General features: G+C 59.3%; 6 protein-coding genes across 6 annotated transcripts; 4 read left to right on the top strand and 2 right to left on the bottom strand.

Moving 5' to 3' along the window:
- The first annotated feature begins 437 nt into the window (after positions 1 to 437).
- Positions 438 to 1,313, top strand: V1518DRAFT_412956 (ribosomal protein P1). Its single transcript, XM_066903206.1, has 4 exons — positions 438 to 605; positions 712 to 800; positions 908 to 1,094; positions 1,150 to 1,313. Exons 1-4 carry the CDS (start codon positions 581 to 583, stop codon positions 1,167 to 1,169), a joined length of 321 nt encoding a protein of 106 aa, XP_066760483.1. The 5' UTR covers positions 438 to 580; the 3' UTR covers positions 1,170 to 1,313.
- Positions 1,233 to 2,772, bottom strand: V1518DRAFT_412954 (uncharacterized protein). Its single transcript, XM_066903205.1, has one exon. It carries the CDS (start codon positions 2,455 to 2,457, stop codon positions 1,666 to 1,668), a length of 792 nt encoding a protein of 263 aa, XP_066760482.1. The 5' UTR covers positions 2,458 to 2,772; the 3' UTR covers positions 1,233 to 1,665.
- On the top strand, positions 2,688 to 3,890 carry V1518DRAFT_412953 (PQ loop repeat-domain-containing protein). The gene has a single exon (XM_066903204.1). It carries the CDS (start codon positions 2,741 to 2,743, stop codon positions 3,722 to 3,724), a length of 984 nt encoding a protein of 327 aa, XP_066760481.1. The 5' UTR covers positions 2,688 to 2,740; the 3' UTR covers positions 3,725 to 3,890.
- Positions 3,891 to 3,989: 99 nt separating this feature from the next.
- On the top strand, positions 3,990 to 6,205 carry V1518DRAFT_412951 (cation efflux family-domain-containing protein). The gene has a single exon (XM_066903203.1). The coding sequence runs from the start codon at positions 4,060 to 4,062 to the stop codon at positions 6,082 to 6,084; it is 2,025 nt and encodes a 674-aa protein (XP_066760480.1). The 5' UTR covers positions 3,990 to 4,059; the 3' UTR covers positions 6,085 to 6,205.
- A 324-nt stretch (positions 6,206 to 6,529) lies between these two features.
- On the top strand, positions 6,530 to 10,041 carry V1518DRAFT_412949 (peptidase family M1-domain-containing protein). Its single transcript, XM_066903202.1, has 3 exons — positions 6,530 to 7,082; positions 7,147 to 7,257; positions 7,313 to 10,041. Exons 1-3 carry the CDS (start codon positions 6,790 to 6,792, stop codon positions 9,792 to 9,794), a joined length of 2,886 nt encoding a protein of 961 aa, XP_066760479.1. The 5' UTR covers positions 6,530 to 6,789; the 3' UTR covers positions 9,795 to 10,041.
- V1518DRAFT_371689 (Endonuclease/exonuclease/phosphatase) lies at positions 9,868 to 11,499 on the bottom strand (the record flags this gene model as incomplete). Its single annotated transcript, XM_066901363.1, has 3 exons — positions 9,868 to 10,212; positions 10,282 to 10,989; positions 11,095 to 11,499. Coding segments are annotated over 3 exons (1,458 nt in total), but the record flags the coding sequence as incomplete, so codon positions are not given.
- Positions 11,500 to 12,117: the final 618 nt, after the last annotated feature.

The following is a 12,117-nucleotide window of genomic DNA, read 5'->3' as shown; positions in this document are numbered from 1 at the left end:
CTTCTCTCTCTTCACAAATCTTAAAATACTCCAGCTGACGACGCGTTGGAACAAGTTGCCGCATGATTAATGTTGCATCCAGAAGGCACTGCCTTGATCGTCTCGTTCTCAAATGTGTTGCGGATCAGAGGTTGAACGAAGACATGGATGACGGCGAGGCGCTGCAAATCTGCGATGATCTTAGTTAGCAGTTCGATAATAGGACTCGCGAGTTTCGTATTAGCGTCCCAATGCATGTTTTGCGAGTATCGTGGTCCGCGATGCATGACACCAGCGAATGTAGGCAAATTCCCTTATTGGTCCGCGAGAGAGCATTGCTCGTTCGGCGGGACAATAAATCTTAAGATTTGGCAGACCACCCCCCTGAAACTTAGACACACGCCGCATCAGAAGTTAGGGTAATACCCTACGTAGGGCATCATGGGGATCGTGACTGCTCTGTGACTGCGCTGTCGTGCGGCGTCTCAAGCACCACGTTCGTGGACGTTGGGCATTGTCTCTCACCTTCGTCGTCGACGTCCTTGGTTCGCAGTTTTGCCTCCACCGCACACCGCTCTCACCATCACACACATCAACAACAATGTCGGAGACTGCTATTTCCTACGGTTAGTGCACATTATGCATCGGGGATGTTCGACTTATTGGTCGAATTATTGAGCGGAGAAGAGGAGGAAAGAGGTGTGGAGAACTAGTTACTGATTCATAATTTAGCCGCTCTCATCCTTGCGGATGCCGAGGTCGAGATCACATCCGACAAGCTCCTGTCGCTGGTGAAGGCCGCCGGTGTTGAGGTTGAGCCCGTATGTTAACCTCTTTTATATCCTCTGTTGCACGACGTATATGACTACGATGTTCGACGCGACACTCGAGCTGCAATGAAAGCCATCGACTAACGCGACGACTACAGATCTGGGCCTCCCTGTTCGCCAAGGCTCTTGAGGGCAAGAACGTCAAGGACCTTCTCACCAATGTCGGTGCCTCTGGTGCCGCCCCCGCTGGTGGTGTCGCCTCTGCCGGTGCTGCCGCCGCTGAGGTCGTCGAGGAGAAGGAGGAGGAGAAGGAAGAGGAGAAGGAGGAGTCCGACGACGATATGGGTATGTTTTTATTGTCGCGCAAGTATGGAAGGAGCTTGGTTGCTGACTTTGCTAGGATTCGGACTGTTCGACTAAGCGGCTGGCGGACACGAGAAGAATCGCAATCAAAATCAAAAAAATACGTCTGTTTTGGGCGGGACGAAGGAACGACAAAATTGAACGGGATGTGTATATATAATATCTTTTTTTCAATGTTAGCGTCTTGTCTTGATCATGTAGTGAGACCATGGTGGTGTTTAGGCGTTCTGTTAGCGCCGTAAAGTTGACCAGTTCTCAACAGACGGTCAATATCAACCTTACAGACGGCAGTCTTAGCCATGACTAGCAGATAGCTAGTGAGGCTAACGTTGAATGTATGAAGGGCGGCATGCAGTGTGCTATTTGACAGCTCGACGCGTGTCAAGTTTATGGCATGCAAAAAAGCGATTGACGAACCCAAGTGTCCATATTATTTTCCTTCCCAAGTGCCTATCCTAAATATTAAAATCTGCAATAACCTCTAAGAAGATGTAAGAAGCAAAAAGATGAAAGAAATGCTGAGTCGTTAGATGTCATAAGATGCCATTTTAGGTTAAAAGTTGGCGGCCTGGTTGGTGGTCTGCTGGTGGTATCTGTCCAAGTTGGAGCGGAAGGGGTCTTCTGATTCGTCGTCGGTCTGCATCATGATCGGGGCGGGGTAGAGGGCGGACGGGGCGCGAGAGGCATCGAGGTGTCGGGGTTTGTAGTAGAAGCGGTAGACAAGAAAGGCGAGGAGTGCGATGAACAAGGCGCCGCCGACGCCGACGACGATACCGATGACTATATGTTTCTGGCTCATGGTGAGGCCAGAGGAGGAGGATTTGGAGGTCGAGGCTGTGGTGGCGGTGGATGCAGGAGTGCTTGCGGTGGAGGTGGCGGATGAAGACGAGGAGAGTGTGGAGGTGTACTCGACGACGGAGCCGGAGATGGTGACAAAGACTGTGGTGGCTTGTGCGGCGACGGAGGAGGTGGAGGAGACGGGTGCCGAAGTGGTCTCCGCGGCAGCATCGGTGGCAGTCGGTGAGGATGGGGCCGCGGTCGACGTGACGGCAAATGAGGACGACGAACTAGTGATTGAAACCTGAGTCACGGTTTCCACAGCGGTTGAGTACACCGTGACGACAGTCTGGTCGGTAGCGGTGTCGCCATCAGAGGATGTGGTGTATAATGAGGTCGTGGTGGCGGCGACGACGGCGGCGGTGGCAGGGATAGTGGAGGAAGAGGTGGTGTTCTGGTCTAGCCTCCTGTAGAGCTCGACGTGGTTCGCGGACTTGGTCGCGCAGCTGCCGAGCTGTGTGAGAGTGCACGCGAGAGCGATAAAGCTGTGAAACGAAGGTGTGCGCATGTTGTCGGTAAGACGTGAGCAGCTTGAGAGAGGGAGGAGGTGGAAGAAGGAAGACGTGGCCGGAGGGGGGGGGAGTAGGGGATGTCTTCCGGAATGAACAAGGACTGAACGAGAGTGCCTTGCTGTTGAGCCGCAGCGCGTGCGACTTCCTCAGGTGGGCGATGCACGTGACACGATGCGCGGCGCAGGGGCAAATGAGGAGACTGGGCGTTCTCGATGCGGAAGGTGCGAGGGCGTCGAACTGCAGGAACCTCCGAAATACACGACCGAGCGAACTACGGACATGGAGTCGGAGGCGCAGCCGTTCCGGGTGGTGCTGTCGGGGGTGCTTGGATTCAGCAGCATCGCGTGCTGGGTTGTGCTGCTCGTGCCACAGCTGGTGGACCAGTGGCGCTCAAAGTCGTCGGATGGAGTGTCGTTACTCTTTCTTACAGCGTGGTTTCTCGGGGACCTGGCTAATCTGGTTGGCGCGGTGTGGGCGCGCTTGTTGAGGCCGGTTGTGCTGCTCGCGGTGTGGTTCTGCGTCGCGGACGCGGTAGAGCTCGGGTCGGCGTGCTATTACCGGTACATGAAAGTTGCGCAGCTGGTCGACTCTGACGGGGAGGAGGATGCGGTGTTGATCGACAGCAACGCGATGCCAGAGGAGGACGAGGACGAGCAGGTGCTGGAAGACGATGATGCCGGGGCGGGGACGCCACTGCTGCCGACGGACTCAGTCGCGGTCGCAGCGCTGCATGATGCATCGCGACGAGACTCAAGCGGAAACGTGGTGCGACCGCAGAACTTGACGAGCCGGAGGAGTCAACTTGCAGCGACCTTTTATCGGCGGGTGCTCGTGAACTACGTGCTCCCTGTGGCGGGAGTGTTTGTCGCGGGGACAGTGATGTACGCATTCTCAGACAAGAGCGCCAACAGTGGAAGCGACGACGACGACAGCGACGGCAAGATCGGGCTCGCAATCGGACCACAGGTGCTAGGCTACATCTCCGCAGCGCTGTACCTGAGCGCGCGTGTGCCGCAGATCCTGCAGAACCACAGACGCAAATCGGTGCGGGGCCTGTCGCTACTGTTTTTCATGTACTCGACGATCGGGAACGTCACCTATGCGCTGCAGATCCTGTGCTACTCGACGGAGGCGCGGTACGTGCTGCTGAACCTGTCGTGGCTGCTGGGCTCGCTGGGGACGGTCGCGCAGGACGCAGTGATTTTCGCGCAGTTTTACTTGTACCGGGAGCGCGTGCCGAGCGCAGGGGACGACAACACATAAGATGGAGATGACTTGGGGGGGTATATACAGAATGCATTCCGGCGAACTAGTCATCACATGGTTTGCTGGCAGTTGTGAGCAGGATAGACGCTGGTACGCTGGCAAGCGGGCCGGCGCTCGTATTCGTAAGAACGGCGAACCGAACTGGAAGGCACGTGCTCGGAAGACTCGGGTGGGGTGGGGGCCCGAGGGGTTGCGGCGCGGCGGGACCGTATTCGTGTCTCGGTGCCCAGTGCGGACGCACCGGCCCTGTCAGCGACGCGAAGAGGAGGCCCGCGCAGAGCGTAATTGTTCTGCGCGCACGGGCGGCGGGGGGAGGAGGGCGTGCGGTGAGTATGGCAAGGATGGCGAAGATGGTGAGGGCGAGGGCGAGGAGGGCGAGAGGGTCGCCGCGACGAACTGCACGAAGCGGGATGGACGGTGGGGGAAGAGGTGGCGGCGATAGACGGAAAAATGGCGGGAATCGCGATAGAGAGGGCGCTGGAGGCGGGGCAGACGCCCAGCACGCGAGCAAATTGTTTACCTTTAACTCCTGCCGTACGCCCTCCGTGGCCGGTCTGCAACAATCCATGGACTCCTCCGTCGCCGACTACTTCCGCTCCGGCTCGTCCGCGGTCTACAAGGACGAGGTCGACGACGACATCTACGCCGACGCCTACGTCTACGCCGCCGCGCCCACCGACGACGACGCCGACGACGACGACGACGATTACGCCAGTGATGCCAGCGCGAGCCTGCTTCTAGCGGCCGCCGGCCATCGGCGGGGCAAGGTCGTCGCTGCGCAGTCGATTGTGACCACGCCCTCTACGGAAGGCACCACCCTCGTGTCGACCGACGATGATGACGACGAGGAGGTGCCGGTGTTCAACTCGTACAGTCGCCGTGCGTCGCGTACGCATCTGTCAAGGCTCTACCGGTCAAAGTCATGGGGCGCGGGCGCAATGGCACTGCTGCAGCCCATCTCCTCCCACAAGAGCGTGTCTCCCGCAGAGCCGCTGAGGCCTGCCTTCTCTCGCTCCGGCAGCACTGCGCGCCTCTCCGTCGCTACGCAGACCCTCGTGTCGTCCTTCATCGCCGCCTCCAACGCGCACCACCACCGCACAAAGTCGTCGGCCGACTACTCCGCCGCGACCACTGCGGCCGCGGCCGCGCTCGCGCTGTTGCCGTCGCTGCACGACCTGCGCGCGCAGTATCTCATCGGAAGCACGCGCTCGCCGTACGACTGGGAGCGCCTGCGCGTGCCCGAGCAGCGGCTGCGCGGCATGTCCGGGCGCATGCGCAAGTTCCACCAGCGCCAGAACGAGCTCATCGACCGGTATATTGAGATCGACTGTCTACTGGACTCGGACATCTCGCACTCCATGATCCGCCAGTACGGCGAGCGCACCGAGCCGCGTGGCCGCAGCGCAGTGCCGGCAAACATCGACGAGGAGGGCCAGGTGTATCTGAACGCCGACGCGCGGGAAGAGTATTCGGGAATCGTCACGCTCGCGATCATGGTTAATCTGCTCATCAACGTGTTTTTGCTCTCTGGAAAAACTGTCATTGTGCTGTTGACGAATTCGATCTCCGTCATCGCGAGCTTGGTTGACTCGGCGCTTGATTTTCTTTGCACGTCTATCATCTGGCTCAGCACGAGCATGGTCGAGTCCACCGACTCCAAGGTGCACTTCAAGTACCCTGTCGGGCGTGCGCGACTCGAGCCGCTGGGCGTGCTCATTTTCTCCATCATCATCATTGTCTCCTTCATACAGGTCGCGGTCGAGGCGATCCAGCGACTGTACAGCGGGCCACGCGACCCCGTCGAGCTCACTCTCCCGTCGTTCGCCATCATGGCCACGGCCGTCGTGCTCAAGCTGTTTGCGTGGCTGTGGTGCCGTTCCGTCAACTCCTCCGCCGTGCAGGCTCTCGCGCAGGACGCCATGTCGGATATCGTCTTCAATCTGCTGTCCATCTTGTTCCCCGTTGCAGGCTACGTGATGGGCTTCTGGTGGCTCGACCCGCTCGGCGCGCTACTGTTGTCCGTCTACATCATCCAGCAATGGGTCGACACCTCCTTCGAGCACGTGCGCCATCTCACTGGCGTCTCCGGCAACGCCGTCGACACTCAGGTGGTCACGTATCTGTGCATGCGCTTCGCCGAGAGCATCAAGAACGTGACCATGGTCAGCGTGTACCACTCCGGAGACCGGCTGCACGTGGAGGTCGACGTGGTCGCGGACCCGCAGCTCACGCTGCGCGACACGCACGATCTCGGCGAGGCACTGCAGTACGCGATCGAGACGCTGCCTATGGTCGAGCGGGCGTACGTGCACATGGATTATCGCGAGGATAACTTTGCGGGGCATATTCGGCGGTAGAACGATCTCACGAAGTTACGCATACTTAGGCATGGGAAATATATAGAGCATGGAGCAGCTGTGCATTTTGGATTTGATTCTTTGTATAATACACATAGTTTGGATAGAACGATGTCACAGAGTAGCCTGGGCGCGATCCGCCGCACTGCGCCGCGCGCGCCGCAGTGTCGATGCGCGGCGATCAAGATTGTCAGTTATATACCCTCCCGCCAGCCTTCTCCGCTCCGGGGTCTCCGACGCCGGCGCGGGCAGCTGCGACACGTCACGGCACGCCGCGGCACGAGGTCTCACGGCGGCTTGCGTGCGCGGTTCGGTCGGCGGTCGTTTCGGGCCGTGCCGTCGAGCCGCGCCGTGTGGGCTGCCGCCGGTGTCCTGGGACATAGTGTGGATTTCGCGAGAGTTGAGGAAGCACTCCACCGCGCGCGTACTTATCCTGCGCCGTAGCTAGCACCTTCTCGCAGCAGGGCAGTGCGGAGCATCGTCGTATAGCACCATCGACGATCTACGACAGCACCTGCATCTCCTCGAGCGGTGCCGCTGTGATTGGCAAAACGTATTACCGTGATCTTCCACACGCGGGCTCTGGCCTGCAGGCGCAGAACACAGCACGGCCGAGCACACACAAAAAAATGCACACGCTTCTCTTGCACGCGAACGCCCCGGACCGACGCGACTCTCCCCATTCCCGCACACGAAATACACACAATGGCGTGCCGGCCAAGCAGCGCCGTACTTGCCCTTGCGCGGAGCACACTGCAGAGACCGCGCGGGCTGGCGTCGCTGGCAGGGAGCGTGGGCTTTGTGGGAAGGCGTAGTCAGCACACGCGCGCCGCTCTATGGCCGCGTGAGCTTCCTCTCCCGCGATCGCCATCCGCGTCCCTAGTCGCCAGCACACCGCCCTCCCTCTCCCGCAGCCTCCATCACCTCTGCCACCACCACCACGCCCTCAGCGCCATCGAACCGGAAATGCTCGACATATCTGTCTCTGGCGGCTACAGGTGCGCCAACCCATTTGATCGATCGCTGTCGTCGCATAATTGCTCACCGTATCTCCCCACACAGCACCTCTGGCGAACGCGAGATCCTTCCCCAGAATGTGAAGCCGCTGCACTACGATCTCTCGCTCGAGCCCGACTTCTCCAAGTTCACCTTCGATGGCGTCGTCACCGTTCTGTACGTCGCCCTCTTGTCGATCCAATTGCGCGTGATGCTGATAATCCCTCCCCAGGCTCGATGTCTTTGAGGCATCCAAGGAGATCTCGCTCAACTGCATCGACATCACCATCCACTCCGCCTCGCTCACTGTTGCTGGAGAGACTGCCCCCGCGGTCGCCACCGAGTTCAACGAGGACTCCCAGACCGTCAAGTTCTCCTTCGCCGACGAGTTCCCCGCCGGCTTGCAAATCGAACTTACCGTCAAGTTCACGGGTATCCTCAACGACAAGATGGCTGGCTTCTACCGCTCCTCCTACACCGCAACCGATGGATCCACGCAGTTCCTTGCGACCACACAGATGGAGCCGACCGACTGCCGTCGTGCGTTCCCCTGCTTTGACGAGCCCGCGCTCAAGGCCACGTACGCTATCACGCTCATTGCCGATCAGTCCCTGACGTGCTTATCTAACATGAACGCCATCTCCGAGACCACTCTTGACTCCGGCAAGAAGGCTGTCGCCTTCGCGACCACCCCACTCATGTCTACCTACCTCCTGGCCTTCATTGTCGGCGACCTGCGCTACGTCGAGACTACCTGGTTCCGTATCCCCGTCCGCGTGTACGCGACCCCTGGTCTCGAGACCCAGGGCCACTTCTCGTGTGAGCTCGCCGCCAAGACCATTAAGTTCTTTGAGGAGACCTTCGATATCCCCTACCCGCTGCCCAAGATGGACATGGTTGCCATCCCCGATTTCTCCGCGGGCGCGATGGAGAACTGGGGTTTGATCACCTACCGTGTCGTCGATCTGCTGTTTGACGACGAGACTTCCGGTGCGGCCACAAAGCAGCGTGTCGCCGAGGTCGTTCAGCACGAGCTTGCGCACCAGTGGTTCGGTAACCTTGTCACCATGGACTGGTGGGAGGGTCTATGGCTTAACGAGGGTTTTGCGACCTGGATGTCGTGGTTCTCCTGCAACGAGTTCTATCCCGACTGGAAGGTGTGGGAGTCCTACGTCACTGACAACCTGCAGGCCGCTCTACGTCTTGACGGTCTGCGCTCGTCGCATCCTATCGAGGTCCCCGTCAAGCGCGCCGACGAGATCAACCAGATCTTCGACGCCATTTCCTACTCCAAGGGCTCCTGTGTCCTGCGCATGGTGTCCAAGTTCCTTGGCGAGGACGTGTTCATCAAAGGCATCCAGAAATACCTCAAGACGCACAAGTACAGCAACACCCAGACCGGCGATCTCTGGGCCGCGCTGTCCGAGGTCTCCGGCAAGGACGTGTCCTCGCTCATGGACTCGTGGACCAAGCAGGTCGGTTACCCCGTGCTGACCGTCACTGAGGCTGCGGATGGCAAGACAATCACTGTCAAGCAGAACCGCTTCTTGACTTCGGGCGATGTTACTCCCGAGGAGGACACGGTTATCTACCCACTGTCGCTTGCTCTGCGAACCAAGGAGGGCATCAACGAGGATCTGATGCTCACCACTCGCGAGATGACTGTGCCGGTCGACACCTCGTTTTACAAGATCAACGCCGACTCGTCCGGCATCTACCGCACCGCCTACTCGCCCGAGCGACTGACCAAGCTCGGCGAGAACGCGATCGCGGGCTTGTTGTCGGTCGAGGATCGTGCCGGTCTTGTCGCCGACACCGGCGCGCTGGCTGCCTCCGGCTACGTCTCCACCGCTGGCCTGCTCAGCCTCGTTTCCGGCTGGAAGAACGAGACGGAGTTTGTAGTCTGGGACGAAATCACCAGCCGCATCGGCGCGATCCGCAGCGCGTGGCTGTTTGAGGATGAAGCCGTCAAAGACGCGCTCAAGAAATTCCAGCGCGAGCTTGTCGCGCCCAAGGCGTCCTCGCTAGGCTGGACTTTCGGCACCGATGTCGGCCACGTCGAGCAGCAGTTCAAGGCGCTCATGTTTGGCAGCGCTGGCACTTCCGGCGACGAGAGCGTGATTGCGGCCGCGAAGCTGCTGTTTGCGCGCTTCGCTGCTGGCGACAAGAAAGCGATCCATCCTAACCTCAAGGCGTCGGTTTTCGGCATTGCGCTGCAGAACGGCGGCGAGGCGGAGTGGAACGTGATTCTGAATACGTACCACAACCCAATCAACACCGACGAGAAGAACACCGCGCTGCGCGCTCTCGGCCGTACTAAGAACCCCGAACTGATCGCGAAGACACTGGGTCTCATCCTTGACGGCAAGACCGTGCGCGCACAGGATGTGTACTTGCCTATGGGCGGCCTGCGCACGACCGTGGAGGGCACACGCGCACTGTGGGTGTGGGTTAAGGAGAACTGGGACGCGATCGAGAAGTTGCTGCCGCCGGGTCTGTCGATGCTGTCGTCTGTGGTCTCGCTTGCGACCGGCGGGTTCGCGAAGCAGGCCGATGTGGACGACATCGAGGCGTTCTTCGCGGAGCGCAACACCAAGGGCTACGACAAGGGCCTTGCGCAGAGCCTCGAGAGCGTCAAATCGAAGATGAAGTGGATCGAGCGCGACGGCGAGACGGTAAAGGTGTGGTTGAAGGAGAACGGCTACCTTGCGTAGGCCGCGTGGGGGTAAACTGCTGGTATTGTGATAAACTCAATTGATTCGCTCGTTATATATTTACTACAAGCGCTCAGTTGTGCCGCCGGCGGCGTGGCGGGCGCGCAGCGCGCTCTTTGCCGAATATGAGGGCGAGAATACTCATGTCTTTGTTCTTTGAGATGTAGGCGGCGAGTCGTGGCTGCGCGTAGAGGAACAGGCTGATGAGCATGGCCAGCATGGCGAAGAACACAGCATTGCCGCGGCGAGTGAGGAAGAGGAAGAAGAGGAGGCCGATCCAGGACTCGAAAGAGCGGATGCGGCGGCCACGGGCGGCGATGTGGTCGTTCTGCAGCGAGACCTGCGTGGTTGCGAGCTTGTACTGCGCGCGACCGAGTTTGATAGCGGCCGCTACCTCGGGTGTCGGGGGTTCCGCGGTCTGCTCCTCTTCCTTTTCGGTGGTAGTCTCCTCAACGGTTTCCTCCTTCTCTGGCTCGAGGCTCTCAACGTACGCGGCAAAGTCGGAAGACGCAGCGATGTCATGCTTGGTGAGCGCCTCGAGTACGTCTGGGGATAACAATCCCGGCGCGGCTTCGAAGGGCACTTTGACGACTGCGTAGACGGCAGCGTGGTCGGAACCGCCTAATACAGTTCGAGGAACGCTAGCGTAGGCGAGTGTGTCGAGTGCGGTGGCTGAGAGCGGTGCGGACGCGAAGCCGTCGAGCACGAGCACGCGGTCGCACCACGCTGGCACACGCTTGGAGGCGTACGCGTTTGCGGCAGTGGAGGAACTTGAGAATTTGTATGTTGGCGCAAAGGACAGCGGGGCGACTTCGCGGAAGCCCCATAGCGCAGTCCGGGAAGGCGTGGGGGTTGCGAGAATGCCGGAGAGTTCATCGACCGGGAGCCAGGTATCGATGAAGTCTGCGGTCGAGGTAGGCACCTTTGCAGGCGCGTCCGGAGTTCCAATGTTAACCCGGAAGTTAAGATCGCCGAGCAAGAACACATGTGCGTTGTCCTTGTACAAGAAATCTCGCTCGCGGATCTCGTCGTTGTCGATATCCTTGACGACATACTCATCCCCGGAGTTGTAAGGCGCAAAGAATGCCAGGCTGCGCGCCAGGGTACCAAAGTTCGCCCAGCGCTTCGCGACAGCGGCAGCGCCAGGGTGTGCGGCGAGGTGGGTTGCCACGAAGGTCAGTTCAGTAAATGGCGCCTCGGGGGGTGGTGGCGGTGGCAGGTGTGCGCCGGAGAGCGGCGCGGTGCTGACAGGTGCCGCCTTGTCGTCGTCGACGACAGAAGCGATTGAGGTGGCGGACACAGGTCTGATTTTGACGCGCACGGCCGCGGCGCCTTTAAGGCCGGTCTTCATGATACCGAACGACGCTGCAGCGTCGCGCACATCCGCGTCGACCACCACGGCGGTTTTGTTGGCAAACAGTAATCCCGCCGTGATCCCTGTGCGCACATTGCTCACAAGCGTAAGTTGCGGTCCAGCCGCAGGGAGGAAAGAGGTCGCAGCATCAATGAACGGGTTCACGTAATTATCTGCCGCATTGAAGTAGAAAGCGTCGTCGAGTGGTGCGAGTTCTTGCAACGAGATGAATAGCAGATCTGGGATTGCTTTGGCGACGGCGGATGACAACGCGGCGCGGATCTCGGAGACGGCGTGCTGTGTTTGGCCGCAGTTATATGTGAAGAGGAGGATCGTCGCCATATTGATCTGCTGCTACACTGCAATGCGGACGTGGTAGGGAGAGCAATTGGTGTGCAAACAGAGGTGGTGGAGGCGGGCGTAGGTCGTGATCGTTGGAGAAACGGAGCGGTTTGGCGGATTACAAAGGCGCGCCGAGACTCGTGCGCTTATCGCATTCGCAAATCTGCATTCTTTGTGCTTCTGCGCTTCTGCGCCTCGGTCAACGACAAGCTGGTTAGGTCTGGGATTTCGCTTGTAGCAGATGGGTTTGCAGCGTGATGTGCTGGCGATGGTCGTCGTAGACTTCTAATCTCGGGGCATCGCGGACTCGTTGGCAGAGACCAGCGCGCGATCGCGCACTTCACCTTCATCAACCTCCACTTCACTAATTACAAAGTACTTTACAGAATGTGCCCCTTCATCGACATCCAGCCCTCATCGCCCCAACTCAATGGGACTCATCGAGAGCCGGACTTCCTATCCAGGTTAAATAATACCGCCCCATCCAACGCGGATTCCCGCAAAGGAGAAAACATCGTCGTCCGGGGCATTGTTCTCGAGAGAAGACAGCGAGTCCTTGAAGAAAACACTGCATGGCAACGGAAAGATCCCTGGCGGGAAAAGATGTTAAACCCCTCCCCGGCGGAG

This window comes from Limtongia smithiae (genome assembly GCF_038497785.1).
Source record: "Limtongia smithiae strain NRRL Y-17922 unplaced genomic scaffold V1518scaffold_3, whole genome shotgun sequence".
NCBI lineage: Eukaryota > Fungi > Ascomycota > Lipomycetes > Lipomycetales > Lipomycetaceae > Limtongia > Limtongia smithiae.
The sequence above is the reverse complement of the archived record's forward strand: the minus strand, read 5'-3'. Positions and strand labels throughout refer to the sequence as shown.

Bases quoted from the DNA above. Each gene is read 5' to 3' on its own strand.
- V1518DRAFT_412954 (XM_066903205.1), bottom strand. From the start codon at position 2,457: ATGCGCACACCTTCGTTTCACAGCTTTATCGCTCTCGCGTGCACTCTC.
- V1518DRAFT_412953 (XM_066903204.1), top strand. From the start codon at position 2,741: ATGGAGTCGGAGGCGCAGCCGTTCCGGGTGGTGCTGTCGGGGGTGCTT.
- V1518DRAFT_412956 (XM_066903206.1), top strand. From the start codon at position 581: ATGTCGGAGACTGCTATTTCCTACG. The intron at 606-711 runs GTTAGTGCACAT...TTCATAATTTAG, and splicing joins GGAGACTGCTATTTCCTACG to CCGCTCTCATCCTTGCGGAT. The intron at 1,095-1,149 runs GTATGTTTTTAT...TGACTTTGCTAG, and splicing joins GGAGTCCGACGACGATATGG to GATTCGGACTGTTCGACTAA.
- V1518DRAFT_412951 (XM_066903203.1), top strand. From the start codon at position 4,060: ATGGCAAGGATGGCGAAGATGGTGAGGGCGAGGGCGAGGAGGGCGAGA.
- V1518DRAFT_412949 (XM_066903202.1), top strand. From the start codon at position 6,790: ATGGCGTGCCGGCCAAGCAGCGCCGTACTTGCCCTTGCGCGGAGCACA. The intron at 7,083-7,146 runs GTGCGCCAACCC...CTCCCCACACAG, and splicing joins TCTGTCTCTGGCGGCTACAG to CACCTCTGGCGAACGCGAGA. The intron at 7,258-7,312 runs GTACGTCGCCCT...ATCCCTCCCCAG, and splicing joins GATGGCGTCGTCACCGTTCT to GCTCGATGTCTTTGAGGCAT.